The following is a 25,808-nucleotide window of genomic DNA, read 5'->3' as shown; positions in this document are numbered from 1 at the left end:
AGCCTGGCTATATTATTGTTTGTAATATTAAAAGCAGCGACTTGTGAATACATTGGAGTATGCTTGAATGTTACGATATCGACACATGGTCACTAAGTTCAAAATGGTTCAAATGGCTCTGAGCACTATGGGACTCAACTGCTGTGGTCATTAGTCCCCTAGAACTTAGAACTACTTAAACCTAACTAACCTAAGGACATCACATACATCCACGACCGAGGCAGGATTCGAACCTGCGACCATAGCAGTCCCACGGTTCCGGACTGCGCGCCTTGAACCGCGAGACCACCGCGGCCGGCGGTCACTAAGTATTTTCTTAAACATGGAACTGTGAATTGTACTTGCCAGACGACAAGTAGCTAGGTCAGTAAATATATTTTTTACTGTACCTCTCGACTTCTGTGGTCTAGGTCACCCATGATGATGATTCCTGAAAATTTAGCAAAACAGATTAGTATTTCAAGTTTACTAGTCTTCTCGACTTATCTCTACACGGGGAAGAGACTATCCTCCCTGCTTCAAGTTCGCACATCATTCAGAAGTAATGAAACACAGAGCCTTACAATCGTAATTTCTCTGTTGTTTGCATATTTGTTGTGAGGTGATTAATAATGACAATCAAATGGACAGTCCCCCAGAAACAAAGAACAATCATAAAGTAGCCTCCAGTGCCCGCCAATGCTGACGATGCAGTAATCTATGAAGAAAATACCATCATGAGCTGGTTAAAAACGCGTACTTGCGTGATCATACTTTATGGTAGAGTGCTCAGATAACCTTCCGAGATTTTTAACAGGCGCCTGTGCTGCTGATGGCTTGAATCCGGTCTCTTTAACATGCCATCGTAGTAGCAGACAAGAAGGCAAGATAAGTATTAGTGCGAGTGCGAAGATAATGCACTTTTTATAACTCAACGATATAGGCGTAGGTATCCATTTGTGGTATTTAGTAATGTAGATTCCACCGCGTAGGAGACCTTCGCTTCCTATATACCATGGAGATCTTTTTGTATAAAATAAGAAAATGTGTAAGTTTCTTCGAACATTTACGTCTTGTCTCTCGGCAGGAAAACAGTGTAATTTACGAAATAGTTCGCCCTGACGTTCTCAAATGTTAAATATTGCCCGTTCCTAAATATTTTCTAGAGGTAATGATAAGTAAGAAGATACATATGAAAAGTAAACTTGCATCTTCAGCGAACCCAGTAAATAATGTTAGACACATAGCGGCAGCCTCAAAGTAACGCCGCTACATTGAGATGCTGGACACTTGAGCTTTTTCATTGTCCGTTATTGCAACGACGAGCGTAAGAGTGACTCCCAAGATGACAATATCTGACTCAACAGCGCTACAATTAAGATAGCTGTCTGTTAGACTATAAATAAAATAGTGGAATAGTTGAAACAAACTTACTGGAGAAATCTTAAAATTGCAGCTTTATATTACTTCTCTACATAATCATAATTCAGATAAATATTTATCATACTTTCTCTTATCGAGTTGACAAAGTCCCCCTACATAAAATTTTGCCACGTGAGCTTCCACGTAGCTCCGACCACCATCTTGATTTTCGTTGCAGTCGAAGTGTTAGGAACTAAGCTCCTGGAACTAAACTGTAGAGTGAATGTTCAGAACGTCCCATTTGAGCTGATGCAACAATTCCTATGTTTGAAGTGCAGAGCATTGCTAAGCATTGTCGTGCAAAAATGCGACACCAGTACGAATGAGAGTGCATCGCTTTTTATGAATGGTTATTTTAGCTTTCATATCATCTCACACAGCCAGGAGCCAAAAATGGTTTTCTAGATCCCAGAGTGCAGGCTGCCCTGCGTGACAGTCAAGTTGTGTTGGAGTAGTATCGGCACGCTTTATCTATCTGCTTTGTATGGCGGTCTGTGCATCAGACGCAAGTAAATCGTTTTAAGGTCCCTGATGTCTTGCCTGCCCTGTATGACAGGCGTGTTGTGAAAGTTGTACCAGCCTGCTTCATTGAACTGTATTGTAGGAATTAGAAGTGCCACTGAGGATGGCTGGGAACACATTGAGATGGGTAGAGGAAGGGATGGGCAGAAAGAGAGGAGGAGAAAACGTGCAGAGAGAGGGGAGGAGGGGAGATGCAAGAGACAGTTGGAAGGTGTGGAGGGGACTGGGCAGTGGAAAAGAAGAGTGGGACACAGAGACTGAAAGAGAGAGGCAAAGGAGGATATGATCAGAGAAACAGAGAAGGAAGACATGGTCCAAGAGAGGGGGTGGATAAATTGGACCAAGAGAGGGTGAGGAGGGAAGGAAGAGAGACAGAGGAGTGGGGAGGGGATTAAAGCCAGATATAAGTGGGAGGAAGAAGTGGACACAAAGAGGGGAGAAGGTGTGTTCGATATATGTGATGAACCATGGGCAAAAGGCTAGTAACAAACATAAACTGTTGTACACGTAAGTTTGTTGTTCTCTCTGTAACTCTGTTATAATTGTGCAGAGTCGCCAAACTCATGATGTGTTATTATTTAGAGAGGGTAATGAGCATTACACTTGACAATCTTGTGAGATTATAGATTTCCTTATTGTTTATGGAGAGTTGTCTCAGTTTCGCCTAGGATTAAAAGTTTGCTGTGTGTTGTTTAACGATAACTTTGATAACGACCTTGCAGTATTCAGCAACAATATTTTTGTAGCAAATATCATATCATACGGCAGGTCTAGGGCGCACTGCCCACACAACAAATCGACATACAACTTTAAGCTCTTAATCAAATGACACCACTGATGTACATCATCTTCACACATCAGGTTCGGTCTGCATATAGCTCAAATTTTGCGATGAATGTCCGTAGTATGGTTGCCTGGTCTCCTTTATTTCACAGAGTCTCACGTATTTTACTCACATTTTCTTCATCTCCCGTATTTTAGACAATTCTCCCTTGTCTCAAGAGTTTTCTCGTCTTTTACCCATCTCAAAGATTTGCTAACGTTTTCCCTCGTTTTTCGTAAAGTTTTATTGATTTATTAATGCTCTCAAATTTCAGAATCATTCGTAGATTGTCGTTTCCAAATCAAATATTTCCAGTTTATCGTTTCTGAATTCTCTCTTTTTCATGTTAGTAAGCTTGAAGCTCCCGTGACGAAACTTCCATTGTGTGCTTCGGTAGAGTGTAGACAAGCAGCTAGATGTCAGTGCAGTGTGCAGTTTGTATTGTGTTCAATATGTCTATTTCGCTACAGGTAGGGAAAGTGAAGACGAGGGTCACTCGAAGATACAACCAAAAAGAAGACTCCATTGGATCATTAAAAAAATAACAAGCATAAAGCTTTTTGTTCTTAATGCAGGGGGAAATTCGGCATAGCACAAGGAGCGGCAGGAGATGGCCTACAGCATGCATCAACAACAGGTAAAGTAATGACTTATTATATTGGTAGACTGGTAGAATGCAACAATTACATTATTTTTTAGTTAAATCCTAGGCCTAGGCCCACACTTACAAAGTAAAAAAATTAAGAAATCCTGTAATTTAAAGCAAATTAGTACCATTAAGTCCTTCACTTTTGTGTGTAATAGAAACAAAGAACGAGATTCAAATAGAAACAGTAATAGCTATAAAGTTTTGAATGCCAGCAGCATATTACCATTGAGAGACAAAATCATGGCTGCTGAAGTATCTACAATCTCTCACATAATTTAAGCTCTATCAGCACGGACTGCAGAAATAAACTATTTACAGAACTACTCAACGATTCTGATGTAGCTTGTAAATGGCATGTGTTCTTATGAAAGAGGAACTGATAGTAAAGAAAGTCTTAGCCCCAAAGAGCGTAAAGGATTTTGTAAACATTCTTAGGGATCTCTTTACCTTAAAAACATTCTCTTCAATGTTCTGAACATCGCTGCACTATACCAACATTTACAGAACAGCAGGAATAAAGGACAGCGAACCAGTTGCAAAGGATGGTGTTTTTCAAATAACCTTGACCACGGTTTCGATGGATCTAGACCTGTCTTCTTCAGAAGGACAGACAGCTTCAAATAAGCAACTCACCTTGGAATCAAGGGCTTGTCACAGCAGTAAAAACAATCACTCAGAATAAGAGATCATGCCAGCCATTTGATTCCATGCCACGACGTCTAGCGGCACTGATTGCAACACGTCGTAGCTCTACCCCGAACTGAATTTCCACAGTCGCCGTACATGTACAGGTCTGTAGCGCTAATCATTTGTGTAGTATCGTGTCCCTCATCGGTGGAATAAATTTAATTGCGATCACATCTGTCGGTCTTGGTGTTCCACTTTGCCCAAACAACAGTGTTACTGTGTCTTGCTATTATGGACTTAACATTCGGAGTAGCCATGCATGCAGAAAAAGATTCAAAGTGGTAAACTCACCCCAGAAGGCAGCGAGGTACTGCAGGTTTGTGGTGACGAACAGTATCCGCATCTTACCTGTTGAGAAAAAGCTGAATTGAAACATTGTGCATGAATAAAACATCTACTTCGTAGAACAAACTTTACAACACACTAAGTGAGTTCCGCAGATCCTGCGGAATTCGTGGAAGGCGTTGTCAAGCTTGTAGTTCTACAAAATAATGTGTTTTTGAAACTATGACTGTAAACATTCTTATTGCTCATAAAATGACAGAAGCATTTTAGCTGCCCACTTTAGCTGAAGGGAGACATACGACCAGTTCAACTGTGTAAACATGTGTCACCTTATCTGTTTGTTCGATACAAGAGCCGGCCGCGGTGGTCTCCGCGGTTCTAGGAGCGCAGTCGGGAAACACGCGACTGTTACGGTCGCAGGTTCGAATCCTGCCTCGGGCATGGATGTGTGTGATGTCCTTAGTTAGTTAGGTTTAAGTAGTTCTAAGTTCTAGGGGACTGATGACCACAGCAGTTAAGTCCCATAGTGTTCAGAGCCATTTTTGAACCACCAAAAGATTTTCGGTCTTAACTGAAATGTGATGTGTGTTTCTCTTTTTTCCATTGGGCTGATATAATTCGATAGAAAGGAAGGATGTTCGTACACCATGGAATTTCAGATTATAGTAAAAAAACAACGCTAAAGGCGGGAATAGAAAAGCGATTTGTTTTACTCTTTCTGACGCTATCCAGTTTACTTAACTCATGAGGCCCTCTGTCCGCTACTCTGTTAACTGTTATGTGTACTTTCTTTTAACCTTTTCACAATTGGAGAAAAGGTTCTGCAACTACCTTAGAAGTGTCAGACCTTACCCTGTGAAACACTGGAAATAATAAAGAAATATGGCTCACCCTTATACGACTTGTCAATTTCTTGCAGTGATCGACGCTGCGGGGTGAGAAGATTATATTTGAAACACTTAGAAGGATAAAGCAGAGAGTTAGTATGAGATTTGTGCCCTTATTTTGTTGTCAGGCAGTTAACGCGTAGATACATATTAACACCTTATCATTTTAGTAGTTTTTATATAGCAAGGTTGTTGTTGTTCTGGTCTTCAACCCGAAGACTGATTTGATTCAACTCTCCAAGCTACCATATCTTGTGCAAGGGTGACGATCTCCAATTGACTACTGCAACCTACATTCCATTTGTACCAGCTTATTGAATTCGTCTTTTGGTCTCTCTCTACATTTTCTAACCCCCACATTTCTTCTAATACTAAATTGACGATTCCTTGATGTCTCAGAACGTGTCCTATTAACCGATCTCGTCTTATAGTCAAGTTATGCCACAAATTTCTTTTCTCCTCAATTCTATTCTGTGCCTCCTCATTAGTTAGATGATCCACCCATCTAATCTTCAGTATTCTTCTGTAGCACCACATTTCAAAAGTTTCTATTCTCTTCTTGTCTAAACTGTTTATCGTCCATGTTTCACTTTCATACTTGGCTACACTCCATACCAATTGTTTCAGAAAAGACCTCGTGACACTTAAATTTATGCTCAATGTTAATAAATTTCTCTTCTTCACAAACGCTTTCCTTGGCGTTGCTCGTCTACAATCTGTATCCTCTCTACTTGGGCGGCCGGCTGCGGTGGCCGAGCGGTTCTTGGCGCTGCAGTCCGAAACAGCGGGACTGCTACGGTTGCAGGTTCGAATCCTGCCTCAGGCATGGATGTGTGTGATGTCCTTAGGTTAGTTAGGTTTAAGTAGTTCTAAGTTCTAGGGGACTGATGACCTAAGATGTTAAGTCCCATAGTGCTCAGAGCCATTTGAACCATTTGAATCTACTTGGGCCTCTTCAGTTATTTTTCTGCCCAATAACAAAACTCGGTCTAATACTTCAAGTGTTTCATTTCCTAATCTAATTTCCTAAGCATCGCCTGATTTAATTAGACTACAGATGATTAACCTTGTTTTGCTTTTGTTGATCATCTTACATCCTCCATTCAAGACACTGTCTGTAGCGTTCTACTGGTCTTCCCTCTGACAGACGTACAATGTCATCGGCAAACCTTAAAGTTATTGTTTTTTCTCCCTGACCTGTATGTAATTCGTACTCCAATTGCTTTTCCCTTTATTGCTTGCTCAGTGTACAGATTGAACAACTTTTCACTTATTCCTCGGAGGAGAGGTGGTATGGCGTCACTGCATGGACTGCCCTTCTGTTTCAGATTTGAAGTGATGAACCCATGTTTCATCGCCTATGATTGCGTGTGACCAAAAATTGTCACGATCAACCTTGTAACGCGCAAGTAGTTCCGCACAGACAGTCCTTTGCACTTTTTCCTCGGAGAAGAGGTGGTATGGCGTCAGTGCATGTATTGCCCTTATGTTTCAGGTTTGAAGTGATGAACCCATGTTTCATCACCTATGATTTTGTTTGACCAAAAATTGGCACGATCAACCTTGTAACGCGCAAGTAGTTCCGCACAGACAGTCCTTCGTTGCTTCTTACGGTCTTCTGTTAGACAGCTAGGAACCAACCAGCACACACCTTGGAGTACTCCAAATGGTGGACAAGTGTGTCAACACTATCGACAGAGACGTACAGTTGTGCAGCGAGGTGTCTGATTGTGATCCACGCAGTCGTGTGCGGGCAGTCGGCGTCTGGGAGATCGGACAGGCTTGTGCGACGATGACAGAGTCTTCGCCCAACGACTCACTGTGCTTTTGTTCGGTGCCAGATCTCCGCAGATATCCTCCAAGCGGCTATGATGCTCTGGTTTTCTACCAAACGAAGTTTGGTGACAGCTCTCTGCTTGGAAAGCACGTCCATTACAGACCAATTTTGATGGCTACGTATAGTGCTCCCACATATCGGAACTTCATGAAACTACAGGGGCTGAAGCGGGAATATTCCACAATGTCCCATAACAAAGACTGCATTTTTAAGCCGAAAGTGGCCGAGAAAAATGTATTGCGTTACTTATTGAACTCCCCTCATACACTACGCCTTACAATACCACTTGTAAACTATCTTTGTGCAGTGCTATTTCTGCTGCAGTTTATTACTCGTACCTTAAGAAATTAATGCCACTACGAGTATTTTAGTGAAGTTGATTTATACTATCCGGTAAAAAAAGTTAAGCACTCAAAAAGAGAAAAATAAACGAAACGTAACTTCACTGGTTGAGAGGGCATGTAATATTATTTCAGTGATTACAAACTCTGTCAAATGTACAAAGAAATCGATAGAATGGGCCCACTTGTTAGTATGACGTTGAATCTCACTCTGTTCTAGATGCTGGCACTGATTTGATAGCCGGCCGCTATGGCCGAGCGGTTCTAGGCGCTTCAGTCCGGAACCGCGCTGCTGTTACGGTCGCAAGTCCGAATCCTGCCTCGAGCATGGATGTGAGTGATGTCCTTAGGTTAGTTAGGTTTATGTAGTTCTAAGTCTAGGGGATGATGACAACAGATGTTAAGTCCCATACTGCTTAGAGCCGTTGTAACCATTTTGAACTGATTTGGTTACAACCTCTGCTAACGTAAACTGGCTCACAGCTCATTCATATCCTGGATATTGTATCCTACCGACTCCTCAAATGTGGGGTGCCTAGGACACCTGCCTTCTCGGATCGCTAGACAACAATTCAAGCAAAATGGCTCTGAGTACTGTGGGACTTAACATCTGTGGTCATCAGTCCCCTAGAACTTAGAACTACTTAAACCTAACTAACCTAAGGACATCACATATATCCATGCCCAAGGCAGGATTCGAACCTGCGACCATAGCAGACGCGCGGTTCCGGACTGAGCGCCTAGAACCGCTCTGCCACAGTGGCCGGCACACTTCAAGCAAATCGTATTAATGAAGTTTATTACAAACGGATATGATTACAATACTTAACTTTTTGAAATACAGATGTGTCGCAGGCAAAGTGCGACAGACAAAATAAGAAATCTCTTCATTGTAGAAAATGCTACATAGCAGAAGCGAAATGACTACTCTCGATGCTATTCTTGACCTCGCTGCTGTAGAACTCAGCGAAGTGGGTTATGGCCAGGCGGCGCGGCGCTTATGTTCTCTTCGTGTAGAAGGCGCTGCCGTCGCGTTATCGTCCTTGCAGCCTGCTTGCCCCTAGCTCCTCTGCAACCATTCATGCAGGTCAGCCTGCCGCGATGCAAACGCAAGAGTGCGCATGTACTGAGGCATAGTGGGTAATGCGGCCGACTTGGGCTCCCGCAAGCCCGGGCTACCTGGGTTCCCGCAGGCCTGCCAAGCTTCACGGGGCCCGCTCAGCTTGCTGCGCCTGACAACAGGTGGCGCTGTCAAGCTACCGTGACTAGAGTAGCCAGGTAGTAAGCCCGCAGTTCATTTATCGCAACGGTGCGGGCAGCACAATGAATATGTCGAACTTTGTGAAATTGAAAAAAAAATTGACAACTGGCGAATACATGCTGGTAACGAAACAGAGCACAAGTGCCGCATGAGAAACGTTTTCGTGTGTTTATGAGGCCACTTCAAATAAATCGTTAGGTGTGTCTCAATGCAAACTATGTAAAAAGCTCGAGTATGTTACGACATGTGTGCAAATTTGACAAGCAGTTCCCTCACTCCGTAAATATCTTGTAAGAGGACAAAGATTTAGTGGCCGAAAAGTGCGTCGAAATGTGTGCTAAGGACCTGAGACCATTTAGCAGTATAGAGGGAGAAGGATTTCATGGTAACCCGCAAACGATGTCAAAATCTTTCGTAAGGTACTCTATTCCATGCACTGTCCGAAATATTATGTAGACAGTGATGTTCCTCTTGATGGTCAAGTGTGCAAAATTTCTTCCTAGATCGGAATAAAACTGTAGGTTGGTGTAGAAGTGTGTAAGTAAAGTACCCTCCGCCATTTACCATTCAGAATTTTAAGCGGATAGCGCCCTTCATCCTGCCTTGAATATCAAGTTTGCCAAATTTCATCAAGATCGTAATAAAAACGTACAATTTGTCGAATTCCGTTAGGTAAAATAACCTCTGCCATGCACCCTACGAAATTTTATGTAGACTGTGACCTTCCTCTTGGTTTCAAGGTATAGTGTGCAAAATTTCATCAGGACCGTATGCAATACAAACCCAAACCCAAGGACTCAATGAAATCGCACTCTCAGTTTTTCTCAAATTTTCCAATTTTTAGGTCGATTTTCCAAAAATTTTATTTCATAAGAACCTTGTCCTGAGTATTACGAACACAGCAAAAAAACATTGGTCCAGCCGTTCTCGAGTTTTACGCTTATCAAAACATTTGGCAATTCATTTTTATTTATACAGGTTGTTACAAAAAGGTACGGCCAAACTTCCAGGAAACATTCTTCACACACAAAGAAAGAAAATATATTATGTGGACATGTGTCTGGCAAAGCTTACTTTCCATGTTAGAGCTCATTTTATTACTTCTCTTCAAATCACATTAATCATGGAATGGAAACACACAGCAACAGAAAGTACCAGCGTGACTTCGAACATTTTGTTACAGGATACACGCATCCACCCTCCGTCGCATGGAATCCGTGATGCGCTGATGCAGCCCTGGAGAATGGCGTATTGTATCACAGCCGTCCACAATACGAGCACGAAGAGTCTCTACATTTGGTGCCGGGGTTGCGCAGACAAGAGCTTTCAAGTGCCCCCATAAATGAAAGTCAAGAGGGTTGAGGTCAGGAGAGCGTGGAGGCCATGGAATTGGTGGGCCTCTACCAATCCATCGGTCACCGAATCTGTTGCTGAGAAGCGTACGAACACTTCGTCTGAAATGTGCAGGAGCTCCATCGTGCATGAACCACATGTTGTGTCGTACTTGCAATGGCACATGTTCTAGCAGTACAGGTAGAGTATCCCGTATGAAATCAAGGCGGTGAATCGAGGAAGTACAGTACATACTGACGAAACTAAAATGAGCTCTAACACGGAAATTAAGCGTTTCCGGACACATGTCCACATAACATCTTTTCTTTATTTGTGTGTGAGGAGTGTTCCCTGAAAGTTTGGCCGTACCTTTTTGTAACACCCTAAGCCCGAAATATACGCGTAAAGAAAGAATGTACAACTAAAACCCAATGTTTTTTGACCTGAAATTAATGGTGCTCAGGTAATATAAAAACTTTTAATTAACGTTCACCATACGACAATGACGCGTGCAGACTAAACGGCTTCGTAGCGCAGCTCAGCAATAATGTGGGCAGGCAACTTTCCTGCAGCCTGCCCGGGTTGGGTTCTGCTCGGCTTGGCTGGGAGTGAAGCAGCCTGCCCGTTCTGTTGACAACGCGCGGCGGCCTGCCCACCTGGCCACCGGGCAAGCATGGCCGGGTTAAAAGCGGAACATGTACACCACTGGTCCTGGAGAGGAATCGGTCAGCGTGCAGTTGGCTGACGACGTCTCACAGCCATCTGGGGTCTAACGTTTCTGTCTGGTGTGCCGGCGATTGACTTTACACCGGAGCACTGGACACAGCCACTGGGACGGAACTGAAGTCCGAGCTGATCCTACATTTGTTCTGTCGGGGACAAATCTGGGGCTATTGCTGGCCACGGGAGTCCTTCAGCGTTACCCAGACAGGACATAAAGACACGTACCGTATGTGGAGAGCATTGTTCTATTGAAGAATGACACCACAATACTGTCGTGCATAAGGTAATACACGGGACACAGGATAGGCCTGACGTACCGTTGTGTCGTCAGAGTACCCTCAATCGTGGCAGTCATGACCAGAGGTCACACCCCAGTGGCCCTCCAGAAGAGAATGGGACTTCTGCCCAGGTCGCCGCCCTACTCGGCGACGGCTGTCATCCGGAGTAGTGCAGAACCGCGAGTCATCTCTGAACACAATGAGGCTACTTTCAAACTCCGTCAGGTACAACGCTGCCTCACCCAAGTATGTGGCATCTCCCGTGTCCTTCACAGTGATCATTCAACATGTGACGCTGTTCAAGCTTCTTATATAGGCTACCAGATCTTGTAAGGAGACTAAACGTGAACAACATTAATGCACTCTTGTGGCCGTTCTACCTGCCACACAGAATTTAGCTGCAATCATTTACATATCTGCGGAATATGTGCACGTGCACGAAGTACCACTGATATTCGAGCATGTGCTCTAGGTGCTTTAGCTTGTAAGGCAGTGTGATAATCAAGATTGGGGTTGCCATAGCCCAAGGACGAAAATCAAGGACAAAATTCGGTGATTATGAAGATGTGGTTGAAACACGGGCCGATATATTGTGCAAGTGACCATTTGTTTGCATTTCAGTTGAATCTTCATCATTACTTTACAGTGGTAATTATGAAGATGTGGTTGAAACCTGGAATCACACACCTTTCTGCACGTAGCCAAATCTTCATAATTACCATAATTCAAACAGTAATTCTGTCAACAAAGAAGTTTTAATTAAAAAGAAAAATTAATCCAAGCATTAATGGTGTCTATAAAGGAGTGGCCAATGATGAAGAAAATTAATTGCAACTGACATTAAATAACTTTTTAATTAAATCACTGAACACAAATTATTAACATGTACACAATCATGCTGCTACAATTGATATATATCTTTCACTTTATGCTTTAAACGAGTCATATTTCTCTGAGCCCTGGACAGACGAAAGAAACTCGCACCGATTCTGAATCAGTCTGTGAAAATCTGAGCAATTCGTGTTTTTCATGTTATATTGGATTTGGAGCATTCCATTGACTGACGTTAAAGCTAGCCTCTTTCTTACTTCTGTCCATTGTGCATTCACTAGGGAAAACACTCTCTCCACATTGGCATTATGCCCCGGAATGGAGAAATAGTACTGCACAATAGCAAGCAGTTCTGAATACTGCTCTTTAGAAACACAATCCTCACAAAATTTAACCCACTTTTTATGAGGTATCATCTCCAAATTCTGGTTATCTTCCTGTGTAACATTTCAGTTTCACTATCTGGTCAGATAGCAAACTCTCATCCACTTTGCAAGTTGTGTTTTGTTGCATCCACTTCAGTGTACATTCAACTTTTTCCCAATCAGGCAAAGCCTTCAACAGTATCCAGTCAAAATGTTCAGGTTCGGATAAAGGCTTGCTCCATTTTATCGGATAATCTGTAACTGTCTGATAAAATGCCATGACATCCTTTTGAAATGTTGACTGCTGATACTGGCAGAGATCTGACATTAACTCTTTTACTTTCGTAGTCATGAATTTACATTTCTTTCTTTCCTCTAAAACATGCACGAAGTTTTTAAGTTCCAACCTAACCTAATTCACAGAGATCTCCTCTTTCTCAATGTTGACGATAGCCTTTTGAAATGGACTCATCTGAGCAAGCAGAAAGTGTAAATACATCTCTCCACAAGCATCAGAAGAAAAAGACTTGAGAAGACTTGGACACTTATTGAGAGACAGGAAGTATGATTTAATATCATCACAGGTTTCAACGGCTATCGTCAAGTTTGCAGGAGTTTTGAAACACTTGATCGGTGGCCAGTGGCAAAACTTAAGTATATTTTTTTTACTTACTAGCCACTTTTTTCGCGGACATTTTCCTCTTCGCCCAGGACACCCGTCTTCGAGCATAAAATAGCGGACTGCCCGTGAAATCCGCGACATATGGCAATGCTAATCAAGATTTACATCACAGAAAATCCGCGTCTAATGTAACCAGCCGTGGGTAGAATATTTAAGCTGGTGTCATTCTGACTGTTCATTTGCAACTATTATTTTTAGATAATATAATTAGTAACTAGGGTCTGAAGCATAACATATTGTAGGTGGGGCAGGTCAGTGTAAATACACACCTCCGCGCGCTCGTCGCTGAATGAGTGTCGTTTTGTCACCTTAGTCCACTACGGTGTATTTTCGACATGCTATGGTTATGTGGTGGAAAATGTTTCACCGTTCCATGTCCGGTAACCTGTCCTCTGCTCATTGTCGGGCTGTTTTTCCACACACTGTATATTAGAAGTACCAATTTATCAACGAAAAAGAAATGGTTTACAAGAACACCTCTCGCTGGCTCTTCTGTTTAAAGGAAAATACCACATTTCTAATTTGGTAAGAATTTTACGATTCTGTGCAACACTGGAAATGGATGTAAGCAAAAACGTACAAATGTGTAACTACACTCTGTTCACTTAAGTACTTTATCCTAAATGGAAATGCAATGTGGCTAAGGCTGTCCGCAGGGTAGACCGTTCGCCTGGTAAAAGTCTTGCGAGTTGACGCCACTTCGGCGACTTGCATGTCGTTGGGGATGAAATGATGATAAGGACAGCACAACATCCAGTCACTGAGCGGAGAAAATCTCCGACCCACACGGGACTCGAAACTGGGGCACTGACTACTCAGTGTCAGCTAAGGGAACGGACAATATGATGGGCGCAGCACAACAATGAACCCCAGTCGTGTCAATTTCGTTCTTCATGCCACTACTGACGGCAGTCGTCTCCATAAGCAGGAGTTTCCTGACCACATAAGCAGGAGTTTCTTGACCACATAAGCAGGAGTTTCTTGACCACAAAAGCAGGAGTTTCTTGACCACAAAAGCAGGAGTTTCTTGACCACATAAGCAGGAGATTCTTGACCACATAAGCAGGAGTTTCTTGACCACATAAGCAGGAGTTTCTTGACCACATAAGCAGGAGTTTCTTGACCACAAAAGCAGGAGTTTCTTGACCACAAAAGCAGGAGTTTCTTGAACACATAAGCAAGAGTTTCTTGACCACATAAGCAGGAGTTTCTTGACCACAAAAGCAGGAGTTTCTTGACCACATAAGCAGGAGTTTCTTGACCACATAAGCAGGAGTTTCTTGACCACAGAAGCAGGAGTTTCTTGACCACAAAAGCAGGAGTTTCTTGACCACATAAGCAGGAGATTCTTGACCACATAAGCAGGAGTTTCTTGACCACATAAGCAGGAGTTTCTTGACCACAAAAGCAGGAGTTTCTTGACCACATAAGCAGGAGTTTCTTGACCAGAAAAGCAGGAGTTTCTTGACCACATAAGCAGGAGTTTCTTGACCACATAAGCAGGAGTTTCTTGACCAGAAAAGCAAGAGTTTCTTGACCACAAAAGCAGTAGTTTCTTGACCACATAAGCAGGAGCTTCTTGACCACATACCACAGTTTTAAACGTTTATGAATACCTGTTGCTTTGACTCCTTGATTCCATAAAAACCGTGCGCTCCATCTCTGTCCACAGTAGCCTATTTCTCCATAGATTTCTCTACTTAACAACAAACAAACGCTGCTTTTCCACTAGAGATGGTGTTCACAGTTCCCATCTAGTGCCTGAGTAGTGTACCAGAAGCCGCTCATCGCCCTACGAGAGGACGTAACCGTAGTATCAGCGACTGTTAAGTCGTTTCCGAACGTCCTCCTACATTTTGAACTAAATTGCATATAATGCGCTACGACCTTTGTAAGTAGGCTGTTTAGGTTTTATATTGGTAACGCTCTGTATGAAAATCACTGGCTGTGCTGTGTGCAGTCTGTGGCTCGTTTGCATTGTTGTCTGCCATTGTAGTGTTGGGCAGCTGGATGTTAACAGTGCATAGCGTTGAGCAGTTGGAGTTGAGCCGCCAGCGGTGGTGGACGTGGGGAGAGAGATGGCGGAGTTTTGAAATTTGTAAGACTGGATGTCATGAACTGCTATATATATTATGACTATTAAGGTAAATACAGTGTTTGTTCTCTATTAAAATCTTTCATTTGCTAACTATCCCTATCAGTAGTTAGTGCCTTCCGTAGTTTGAATCTTTTATTTAGCTGCTGGCAGTAGTGGCGCTCGCTGTATTGCAGTAGTTCGAGTAATGAAGATTTTTGTGAGGTAAGTGATTTGTGAAAGGTATAGGTTAATGTTAGTCAGGGCCATTCTTTTGTAGGGATTACTGAAAGTCAGATTGCGTTGCGCCAAAAATATTGTGTGTCAGTTTAAGCATAGTCTTGCACAATTTTTCTAAGGGGACGTTTCATATGTCGACCCTTAGCCGAGGATACCTCACTGGCATCTCCTGATTTTTTCTTGTAGTTTGTGTAATTAGTGTAGCTTTTGCTAATTGCTAGCGCGAAAATATAGAGAATTTCGTGTGTAGTTGTAGTTTTTGATTGTTGTACAGTAAAACAGTTGTGGCATGCATGTAGATTTGCAGCAAGTATTTCGCAGCTGGGCTTGCAATTAACGAGATATTATTTTCAATGCTATGTTAATGTGTTTTCTTATTTTGCTCTTCAAATTGTGCTTTTCTGTGTTGTCGTGTGAAATATTGTGACAATAATGGTGTGTGAAAAAAGTAATACTAGGCTCCAAAGTAAATTGAGAAATGACAGTGAAGATGAAAGCAGTGTGTTAGCGCCACCATGTAATGAATTAACTAATGTTCAAAGTAGTAATTTGGTAATCGTGCGCAGGGAAATGGAGCGGGCGGCAAATAATGGTGTAGACAGTGAAACAGGTAGTGAACAGGGAAGCATTATCGATCGATCGGTCGGCATCAGCTCGCCTCAGGAATCGGGAATGACAGAACACAATATTGCAAATACTGTAGATTCAGGTTTTGCGTCCTCGCCGTTTTCTCAAATAAATCAAGACACATTTTCTGCTTTTCAAAATGCGAATATTGCCGGTTCAAATGCACTGCCGAATAGCACTGAGGAACATGTTTCAGACACCAGTGCACTGTTATTACAGTTAATGCAACAAATGGGACAAAGGCTACAAAAGTTAGACATAGCGCTTGAACAAAATCAGAAACAAATGGGACAAAATCTTCAAAAGTAGACACAATGGAACAAAATCAGAGACAAACACAGCAAAAGCTTCAAAAGTTAAACACAATGGAACAAAATCTTTAAAAGTTAGATACAGTGGAACAACACCAGAGACAAACACAGCAAACAGTTAGACACAATGGAACAACACCAGAGACAAACACAGCAACAGTTAGACACAATGGAACAAAATCAGAGAAAAACACAGCAAAAGCTTCAAATGTTAGACACCACACTTGAACAAACACGTGAAGATTTAACTACTGAGTTACATAACACTGAATCGAAATGTCAAAAAGTCTGTAATGACGTAAAAACACAAATTTGTGAGCACTTCCAACCTATTTTTTCGCGTCGTGAAAATGCATTACAGAATCATGAAGTAGCCATAAAAGAACTGCAAACTATTGTTCATGAAAATCACGACACCTTGCAAGCTAAAATTGGCTCAGTGCATCTGCCGATTCGGTTACGCAACTTGCAAAAACTCAGGAAAACTTAAAGGACACAGTAGATACGATTTCAACACAAATGGACACTCTGAAACTTGGTTCAGAAAAACGTACAGAGGAAATAATTTCGCTATCGGATAAAGTAGCCGAACTTTCAGATCAGTTCACTAACTTATCTACAAAGGTAGATGACGATCTGAATGACACAAGACCTGTAGCATTCACGGACACTGAAGAGTATGAACAAATTCAAACAAAATCAAAATCAAATTAATACACAGTACAAAAGAGAAATCCGGGAAGTACAAGATTACAAGATCAGTTGGTACAAGTAATACAAGAATTACATATTTCAGAGGACACTCGCGCTCCAGTACGGGAAGAGGGACATAGAAATACGGAACAACCACAAAATAATAACACAGGACACTTCGGAAATTATGAAAGAAATTGGCAAGGCGCATTGGATTTTGAGATGGAACCGCCGAAACGAAGTAACAATGACCGAATTGCGACTTGCCGACATGATGATTTTGACATAAGCTGTTCATTACTACACGTAAATTCAAAACATTTAAGAAATCCGGCAATGACATACATCCACAATCATTCATCAATTCTCTCATTGTTTTCCTCCCAACTGGTCATTAGAGCACAGATTAGAATTTATGTGTGACTATTTAGAGAATGAACCAGCTGTAAGAATGCGATCGGTCATTCACGATTGCCACAATAAAGGAGAATTTTATCATGCCTTTCTCTCAGCATATTGGTCTCAAGCCACACAAGACCGAGTAAAACATAGCATCACAATGATGAAACATTTCGAACAATCTGAATTCTCCAGTCTTGTGAAATATTTTGAAGACATGTTGGACAAGAATCAGTACCTGTCAAACCCATACAGCCCCTCAGAACTCATCCGCATTTGCTTAATCAAATTACCTGAACATTTACGACATATTATTTTGGCAGGACGTTGCAAAGACGACATTGAAGCTTTTGAGGGACTCTTACAAGAATTGGAAATTGACACTGACAATCGCGGGACACGAAAACAGGAACACAACAATTACAGGTCACATCCGTCACTATTCTGCGATGAAAGAAATAATAACTGGACACGACAATGCTATTCTTACACCATAAATCGTGACCAAAACAGATACCACCCGTATGACAACCACTGGCAGAGTAATAGTTACAGAGAAAGATCGCACTTCCGTAGTAATGAATATGATAGAGATAACCATAGAAACAGACAGTATGGGAACCAAAACAATTATTATCAAGGGAGACAGAATAACTTCAGACGCAACGGTCCACTGCGCAGTACGATTCCGGGAGAAATTCTCCCCCACATGACCGACAAACAAGAAACTACGTAAACTACCGACAAAACGACAGACCTGAATTTCATTAGAACTGGCGTGGTTCAAACAGGCAGGGCCCTCCTGAAAAGGTGAATTTGTAGAAGTTAGATCTCCAAATCCCAATAACGACGCGCGCCAACAAAGAAAGAGACAATGGCTCGCACCGCAGGCAGCCGCGTGCGCCAGCTGGCTCAGGGAAAAATAACATAAGCTAACCTTGAGCAAAACTCCAGTATTCTTTACCGACGTATGCAACATGATAATTGCTTTGAAGCTGAAACTCTGCGCACTAGGAAGAGTGAAGGATTACACTACATTTCACATGTAAAACCATTTATTGAGAGATAATCTGCTTTTTAACTTAGTCTTTGCCATATAACTTTTCACTTTACATCACTAGTATGCTTTGGCAGACTTCGAATTTGTTAACATGCAACAATGAAGTTAAATATCCAATCAAGAACCAAGAGAACTTATTTAAACAGAAATTACGAATGCATTGTTATAGTGAACAGACGTCACAGTGTTATTGTGTGTGTACATTCTTGCTTCTTAGTTGTACGATTACGTAATGACTTTAAGACTTACATACTTAGAACATATACAGGTTCTGCTAATCAGATTTTAATGCAACATTTTGGTTTACTTGAAAATACATGCTTTATTTGAAGTACATTCGGTGAGATTAAAGATGACTTAGCATTTGGTTTCTTTGATAGCTACACGATTATGTCACGACGCTACTAATATGTGACACGATTTACATTGTTGCTTTTGCGGTGTATCTGTTTTATATCTGCACAGTTTTTCTGTATTATTCTGGAAAGTAAAACATGTTTTTGTAGTAACTTTTGTGGTATAGCTACAATCAGACAGCCTTTTTCGTAGCACAACAATACGTTACATTATAGTACTTTCTTGATCACGGTAAGGTACGTAATAAATACGATATCTATACGCAAAGCATTTCACTTTCGTTTATTATGAGGTAAGTACATTGACTTCAGCAGAACTTTGCTTACAGAGGACGATAACTACGACAGTTCCACAGAATTATCTTACAGCAAGACACACATCTAGCACTACAGGACACGTATTTGAGTGATTAATTTTGTACTTAAAACATTTATTTTTAAGGATATTTGAAGAACAATGATACAACGGTTTTCCGTGATACATTTCATTCCATTGCTGTAATCTGCAACACCTGAGGATATAATTACATTAATCCTCAGAGGGGTACACGCTTACTTTGTGTACCATGTGTATGGCAAGCACAAGGAACCCTAGCTAATATGGTATTTGCTTATACAACTTTACACATCAGTACCATATTTCTCTAACACATTAATTATACAGCTATCTCATCATTTAACTGGGAGAGACAAACATTTATTTTACTACATCAGTGACAGATGTTTACGTAATTACACAGTTGGATAACTTCACACTTACGAAATTGTATTTTGTCTGTACTTTGTGAACTGTTCATATTTTTTCGGAACCATTGTGATACTATGAGAGCTTTGAATGACATATTTGGTGTGGGATCATGATTTTTAAAGTACGTTTGAGGCAGATGCCACTTTTGACATGAGCAGAGAATTTTTTTTAGGTTTTGAAATTATTGGAGGAAGCTACGACGATTTTGAGATTAGGCTGAGGTTTTATGATGTTATGATGACGAAGTGTATTACGCTGTTGCGGTATGTTTATGATCAATAAGCTGATGATATATGAGTTATTTGATTATGCTACGTATCTGTTATGATGAAATATTGAAGAAGTGTCGACGAAAAAGGTAAGGAATAATGAGTAGTGGTTAGGGACTCTAGTGTGTGAAAAAGGTTGTTGGAAATTAAGAATCGTACTTTAAGAGTTATGAAATGTATGTAAATGAGTGAATGTATTACAATGCAGACGAAAATTTTTTGGACATTGTTATATCAATAGGATTTTGTTTCTACAGATTTGTAACGCAAATTCTTGACCTGTGAAATATTTTTATATGAGGCTGACACTGTAGTGGAAACTGCTGTCGTAAATATTTCGGTATGAAAGGTAAGTGACTGTGACGTAATGCGCTGTGAGCGTCCAGGTGTGCTAGCCGCCTTGAGAAAAAGTCATTAGTGTGTGCCTTTCAGAGGCACAGGCGGAGAAAAAAGGAGGCCATTAACCACGCTATTGACATTCCTTTGTAGAAAGCATCGCAAATACGACACGCCCAAATTTGAAAACATATGATTACACTGTGAAGCTCTTAATTTATGATATTTACTTAAATGAAATGATGAGAAACATTTTATATCTATTGTCTTTCTAGCTGAGAGATTGCTCATTTTCTTTAATATCCAGATTCTATCTGCACTGCTGCATTGGTTAAAATAAAATTTAATACATGTACTAATATCACTATTTTCTGTCTACAGACCCAATAAAGAATCATTTTATGATGTACTTTCTTAGAAAAGAGAGCACAAATAGACATTTCCCTTCACAGGAATCGCAAAAATAATTTTTTTACGATTTGGTAACTTATCTGCTAGCGTATGTTCTCATGATGCATCACTCTAGTGTTAAGATGTGACATAGGTATTAAACATTTTTACTGTAATATTTTTTCTGCTTAGCTTTGTCATGTTTAGATATAAGTTATTGCATTTGCTGCTGCTGTTTGCCAGGCATAATGTTACTGAATTTGACTTTGTATTACTCTGTTAAGCCAGTTTTACTATGGATTTATTTTTATTATTTGCTGTGCATTGCCTTATATTAGTTGTAATATTGCATTTGCATTGCTAATTTATGCTGTTTGCATTGCCAGTTTGCATTTTTTTATCATTGCTGTTTGTGTTAATTGTTTTGTGCTGCTGCATTGCCTCGTCCCTTAGTTTATGCATCTGAGCTCAGTAGAATTAAGTTCGCTTAAGAGGGGGTAGACTATATAAGAGAATAAGTTGCGATTAATTGGAAGAAATGCATTGACAAGTTATATGAAAAAATTACAGAAAGCAGGTATAGATAGGACTTTTTGGGCATAATGAAGAACGAAGGGAGTTCTCCGAGAAGGAAAGAAAGTTTTGTTTGCAAAATACTGCAGTATAAACAAACCCTGTCCTTTCCTTGTGTTATCCCACTATGTGTTAGTGTACCCTTGGGTATTTGTGCTCTTCCTGTCTTTATGTGTTTATCTGATGAGAGTTACGTTGTAGAATTTTTCTCATAATATGTTATTTATTTTGTAAAGATGTTTAGACATTATTTATCTGTTCTGTTTTGTTGCTCATATGTGAAGTTGATGTTTCAAAAGTTATTCTGATCTTTATGTATGTACTTATGGCATAATTTTTGCAACACTGATGTGCATGTTTATTTCTATTCTTTTGTAAAGCCTGTTTTACTACAAATGTTATCTGTATTGTTATGTTCTGTAATGATGTATTTTGTACCTTTGTTATTGTATTCTTATGTTATAAAATTGTAATTGACACCAGTTCATCAAATTAAGCAACTTGTAAGTTACATTTCACTGCACATGTTTCTGTTGGTCATAGTATATGGACAATATGTGAGAAGTAGGGACTAATAGTGTTTGCACGTGTATTAATAATTCAGCAAGGGACTGGTTAACAGCATTGCTGGTTCTAAGGACATCTAAAAAAAATTTTGTGATTGCACAGTGGTGGTTCATGGACTTGCTATATTTGCCACAATACTCTTCGATGGTGATTGTGCACCTGCACAGTCGCAACAGTTGGCTGCTGGCCGTCTCTACAAGGACTACAGTGGGTCCACATCTTTGATAACTCACCAATACCATTATTTCTACAAGGACTGCACTGGGTCTGCACCTTTGATGACTCACCAATACCATACTCTCTACCAGGATTACAGTGGGTCTGCTCTTTGATGACCTACCTACCAATATTCTTCAAAACTTCGACTGACTCTGCTGTGGGTTTGCTCTGTTGTGGCCCATTACCTGTCTGCTTGTCAAGAGTCAGCACTGTCTTTCCGTTGGAAGGACAACACAACTTCTTCAAGACTGCATGGAAATCCACTACTTCCGTGTGCATTCTGCTCAGACTTTCTTTATGGACTGTGAGAAAATTTTAGCTTTTGACCAACATTGTACAAATAAGTGTGTGCATTTGATTTCATTGTTATTGTAGTTATGAAAATTTTTTTCAAATCTGTATTGGCCACTGCCCAAAACAATTTGTAAAATTTTTTGTGGGGAGCATGGGGGCCATGTAAGTAGGCTGTTTAGGTTTTATATTGGTAACGCCACGTAGCGCTCTGTATGAAAATCACTGGCTGTGCTGTGTGCAGTCTGTGGCTCGTTTGCATTGTTGTCTGCCATTGTAGTGTTGGGCAGCTAGATGTTAACAGTGCGTAGCGTTGCGCAGTTGGAGTTGAGCCGCCAGCGGTGGTGGACGTGGGGAGAGAGATGGCGGAGTTTTGAAATTTGTAAGACTGGATGTCATGAACTGCTATATATATTATGAATATTAAGGTAAATACACTGTTTGTTCTCTATTAAAATCTTTCATTTGCTAACTATCCCTATCAGTAGTTAGTGCCTTCCGTAGTTTGATTCTTTTATTTAGCTGGCAGTAGTGGCGCTCGCTGTACTGCAGTAGTTCGAGTAACGAAAATTTTTGTGAGGTAAGTGATTTGTGAAAGGTGTAGGTTAGTGTTATTCAGGGCCATTCTTTTGTAGGGATTATTGAAAGTCAGATTGTGTGTGTCAGTTTAAGCACAGTCATGTACAATTGTTCTAAGGGGACGTTTCACCTCCTTAAAGAATCCAAGGAACTTCACTAGCCGGCCGCGGTGGCCGAGCGGTTCTAGGCGCTTCTGTCCGGAACCTCACGACTGATACGGTCGCAAGTTCGAATCCTGCCTCAGGCATCGATGTATGTGATGTCCTTAGGTTAGTAAGGTTTAAGTAGTTCTAAGTTCTAGGGGACTGATGACCACAGCTGTTAAGTCCCATAGTGCTCAGAGCCATTTGAACCATTTGAACGCTACGTTGGGATAGGGTAAGGAAGTGTTTGCGGAATACTGAAAGTGTTGACGTTAAAAAAGGTTTATGCCAGCTGGGTTCCCAGGATGTTGGCAGTGGCCCACAAAGAAACAAAAAGAAAGAAACCGATATGCAGCGAACTTTGGGAGCAGTATGACAATGGTGGAGATGAATTTCTTGGAAGAACTGTGACAGGTGGTGAAACATGGCTCCATCATTTTTCACCAGAGACGAAGAGGCAATCAATGGGGTGGCATCATGCAAATTCACCCAAGAAAAAAAAATTGAAAGCCACACATTCTGCTGGAAAAGTTATGGCTACCGTGTTTTTCGTTCCGAAGGACTCTTGCTTGTGGACATCATGCCAACTGCAACCACCATAAATATGTGACGACACTGAAGAAACTTCAAGCTCGACAGAGTCGTGTTGGACCACATCGGCAAAAGCAGGATGATTTGCTGTTGCACGACAATGCACGGCCACATTTCAGCCAACAAACCATGGAGGCGGTCACAAAACTCGGATGGACAACACTGAAACACCCGCCTTAAAGTCCTAACCTGGCTCCACGTGACTATCATCTCTTTTGAAAACTGGAAGACTCTCTTCGTGGAACAAGGTTTGAAGATGATGACTCCCTTGTGCACGCTCCCAAACAGTGGCTCCACCAGGTTGGTCCAGAATTTTACCGTGCGTGTATACAGGCGTTGGTTCCAAGATGGCGTAAGGCAGTTGAGAGGGATGGAAATTATGTGGAGAAATGAAAATATTGTTCCTAAAGGATGTATCCACACACTGTAAAACTTTCAAACATGTAGAATAAAAGATGGATTTAAAAAAAATAGTGTGCATTTCTTTTGGAGTGACTCTCGTACATAAATGACCTGATGGCCAGGGTAAGCACCAGTCTGCGGCTGTTAGCTGATGACGCTGTGGTGTACGGGAAGGTGTCGAATGAGTGACCGTAGGGAGACACAAGATGACTTAAACAAAATTTCTAGTCGATGTGATGAATGGTAGCTAATTCTAAATCTAGAAAAATGAAAGTTAATGCGAATGAGTACGAAAAGCAAATCCGTAATGTTCGGATTCAAACATTCGAGGTGTCCTGCTTGACACAGGAATCTGGCGTGACATTGCAAAGCAGTAAGAGGTGGAACGAGCAAGTGAGGATTGTGGTAGGGAAGGTGGATGGGCGACATTAGTTTCTTGGAAGAATTCTGGGAAGGTGTGGTTCATCTGCAAAAGAGACCGAATATACGACACTAGTGCCATTTAAATTTTGGTACCTCTAGAGTGTTTGGAATCCGCACCAGGTCGGATTAAAGGAAGACATCGAATCAATTTAGAGGCGCGCTGCTAGAATTGCTACCAGTAGGTTCAAATAAGACGCAAGTATTATGGACATGTTTTGGGAACTCAAATGGGAATCGAATGAAGGTATGGTTCCAGAGACCTTTTCAAGTCTCAAGCTTCTGTGATGTTCACATACAGACTGAAGCGACGAATAAAAATTTACACCAAGGCCGGGATTCGCACCCAGGTCTCCTGCTCGCTAGGCAGATTAGCTAATCACTGTCACCTTGTCTCAGTGGCTTTTCATAACTGCACGGACTGCCCTTTTATGCCTCCCTCCTCAGCCTAAATTCCATTCGCGCCTCAATCCACTTGGTATTCTTCCCAAACACGAAGAGCATTGCAGAGGTTCTCTATTGGAATAGCACCTCAACATCGAACGAAATGGGTGGAGGAGGAGGGACCTTGCCTAAACCCCCAGCATAGGTGTTTTAATGGGATGGAACTGTGGTTTCAGAAGCCTTTTCAAGTCTTAAACGTCTATGATGTATATACGCACACTGAAGATACGAATGCAAATGCCTGGTGAGCAGAAGACGTGGGTTTGAATCACAGGCTTGGTACAAATTTTCATTCATTGTTTTAGTCTGCATATAGAAGTCGCAGTTCGAGACTTGAAAAAGTTTCTGGAACCATAGTTTCATTTGATTAAAGCAACTACACCTGCGTTTCAGGCAGGATCCACCGTTTCGTTTGACGCTGAGGTGCTTTTCCAATACAGTTGGTGAGACCCTGGAATGCTGTTCGAGTTTAGAGGGAATACCAAGTGGACTGAAGCGTTATGTGACTGGATTGAGGGGGGAGACGTGCTAGGGTAGTCTGTGCAGTTGTGCAAAGCCCCTGTGCCAGGGTGTCGTAGTGGTTAGCGCATCTGCCCAATGAGCAGGAGACGCAGTTCGAATCCCAGCCTTGGTACAAATTTTCATTCATCCCTTTAGTCTGTGGAGAGAAGGCGACTTTCGTTTCGAGGAACACTATTGAGAAAATTCAGAGAAGCGACATTTGAGGCTGATTTCAGAAAGATTATACTGCCGCCAACATATATTTCGCGTATGTACCATAAAGATAAGGTAGGAGAAATTAGGGTTCATATAAAGGCACACAGATAGTCGTTTTTCCGTAGCTCTATTCGCCATGCACCGCACGGTAGCTTGCGGAATAGGTATGTAGATGTAAATATGGAGCCATAATGCCAAGTTTACAGTCAACTGTACTTTGACAGAAGAGACTGTATCAAGTGTTAGTGTTCAATGACAGTAATAAATACGCATGACATTCCTGTGGCTATGATTTGTTACGAAGTGAAGTGTTTCAGTTTTTTGAAATTATAAGAAAGTTATCTAATATTTTGGGTGTGTTGTAGTATCAAATGGTTCAAATGGCTCTGAGCACTATGCGACTTAACTTCTGAAATCATCAGTCGTCTAGAACTTAGAACTAATTAAACCTAACT

At 41.3% G+C, this 25,808-nt stretch overlaps 1 protein-coding gene across 1 annotated transcript in view; it reads right to left on the bottom strand.

Annotated features, from left to right (window-relative positions):
* Positions 1-25,808, bottom strand: part of LOC126267681 (facilitated trehalose transporter Tret1-like) — a 104,260-nt gene that overhangs the window by 36,687 nt on the left and 41,765 nt on the right. The window contains exon 2 of the mRNA XM_049972983.1: positions 4,374-4,430. Coding sequence (XP_049828940.1) covers positions 4,374-4,425 — 52 coding nt within the window. The 5' untranslated portion in view covers positions 4,426-4,430. The remainder of the gene's footprint in view (positions 1-4,373; positions 4,431-25,808) is intronic.

The sequence above is a fragment of the Schistocerca gregaria genome, chromosome 4, assembly GCF_023897955.1.
Source record: "Schistocerca gregaria isolate iqSchGreg1 chromosome 4, iqSchGreg1.2, whole genome shotgun sequence".
Classification (NCBI taxonomy): domain Eukaryota; kingdom Metazoa; phylum Arthropoda; class Insecta; order Orthoptera; family Acrididae; genus Schistocerca; species Schistocerca gregaria.
The sequence above is the reverse complement of the archived record's forward strand: the minus strand, read 5'-3'. Positions and strand labels throughout refer to the sequence as shown.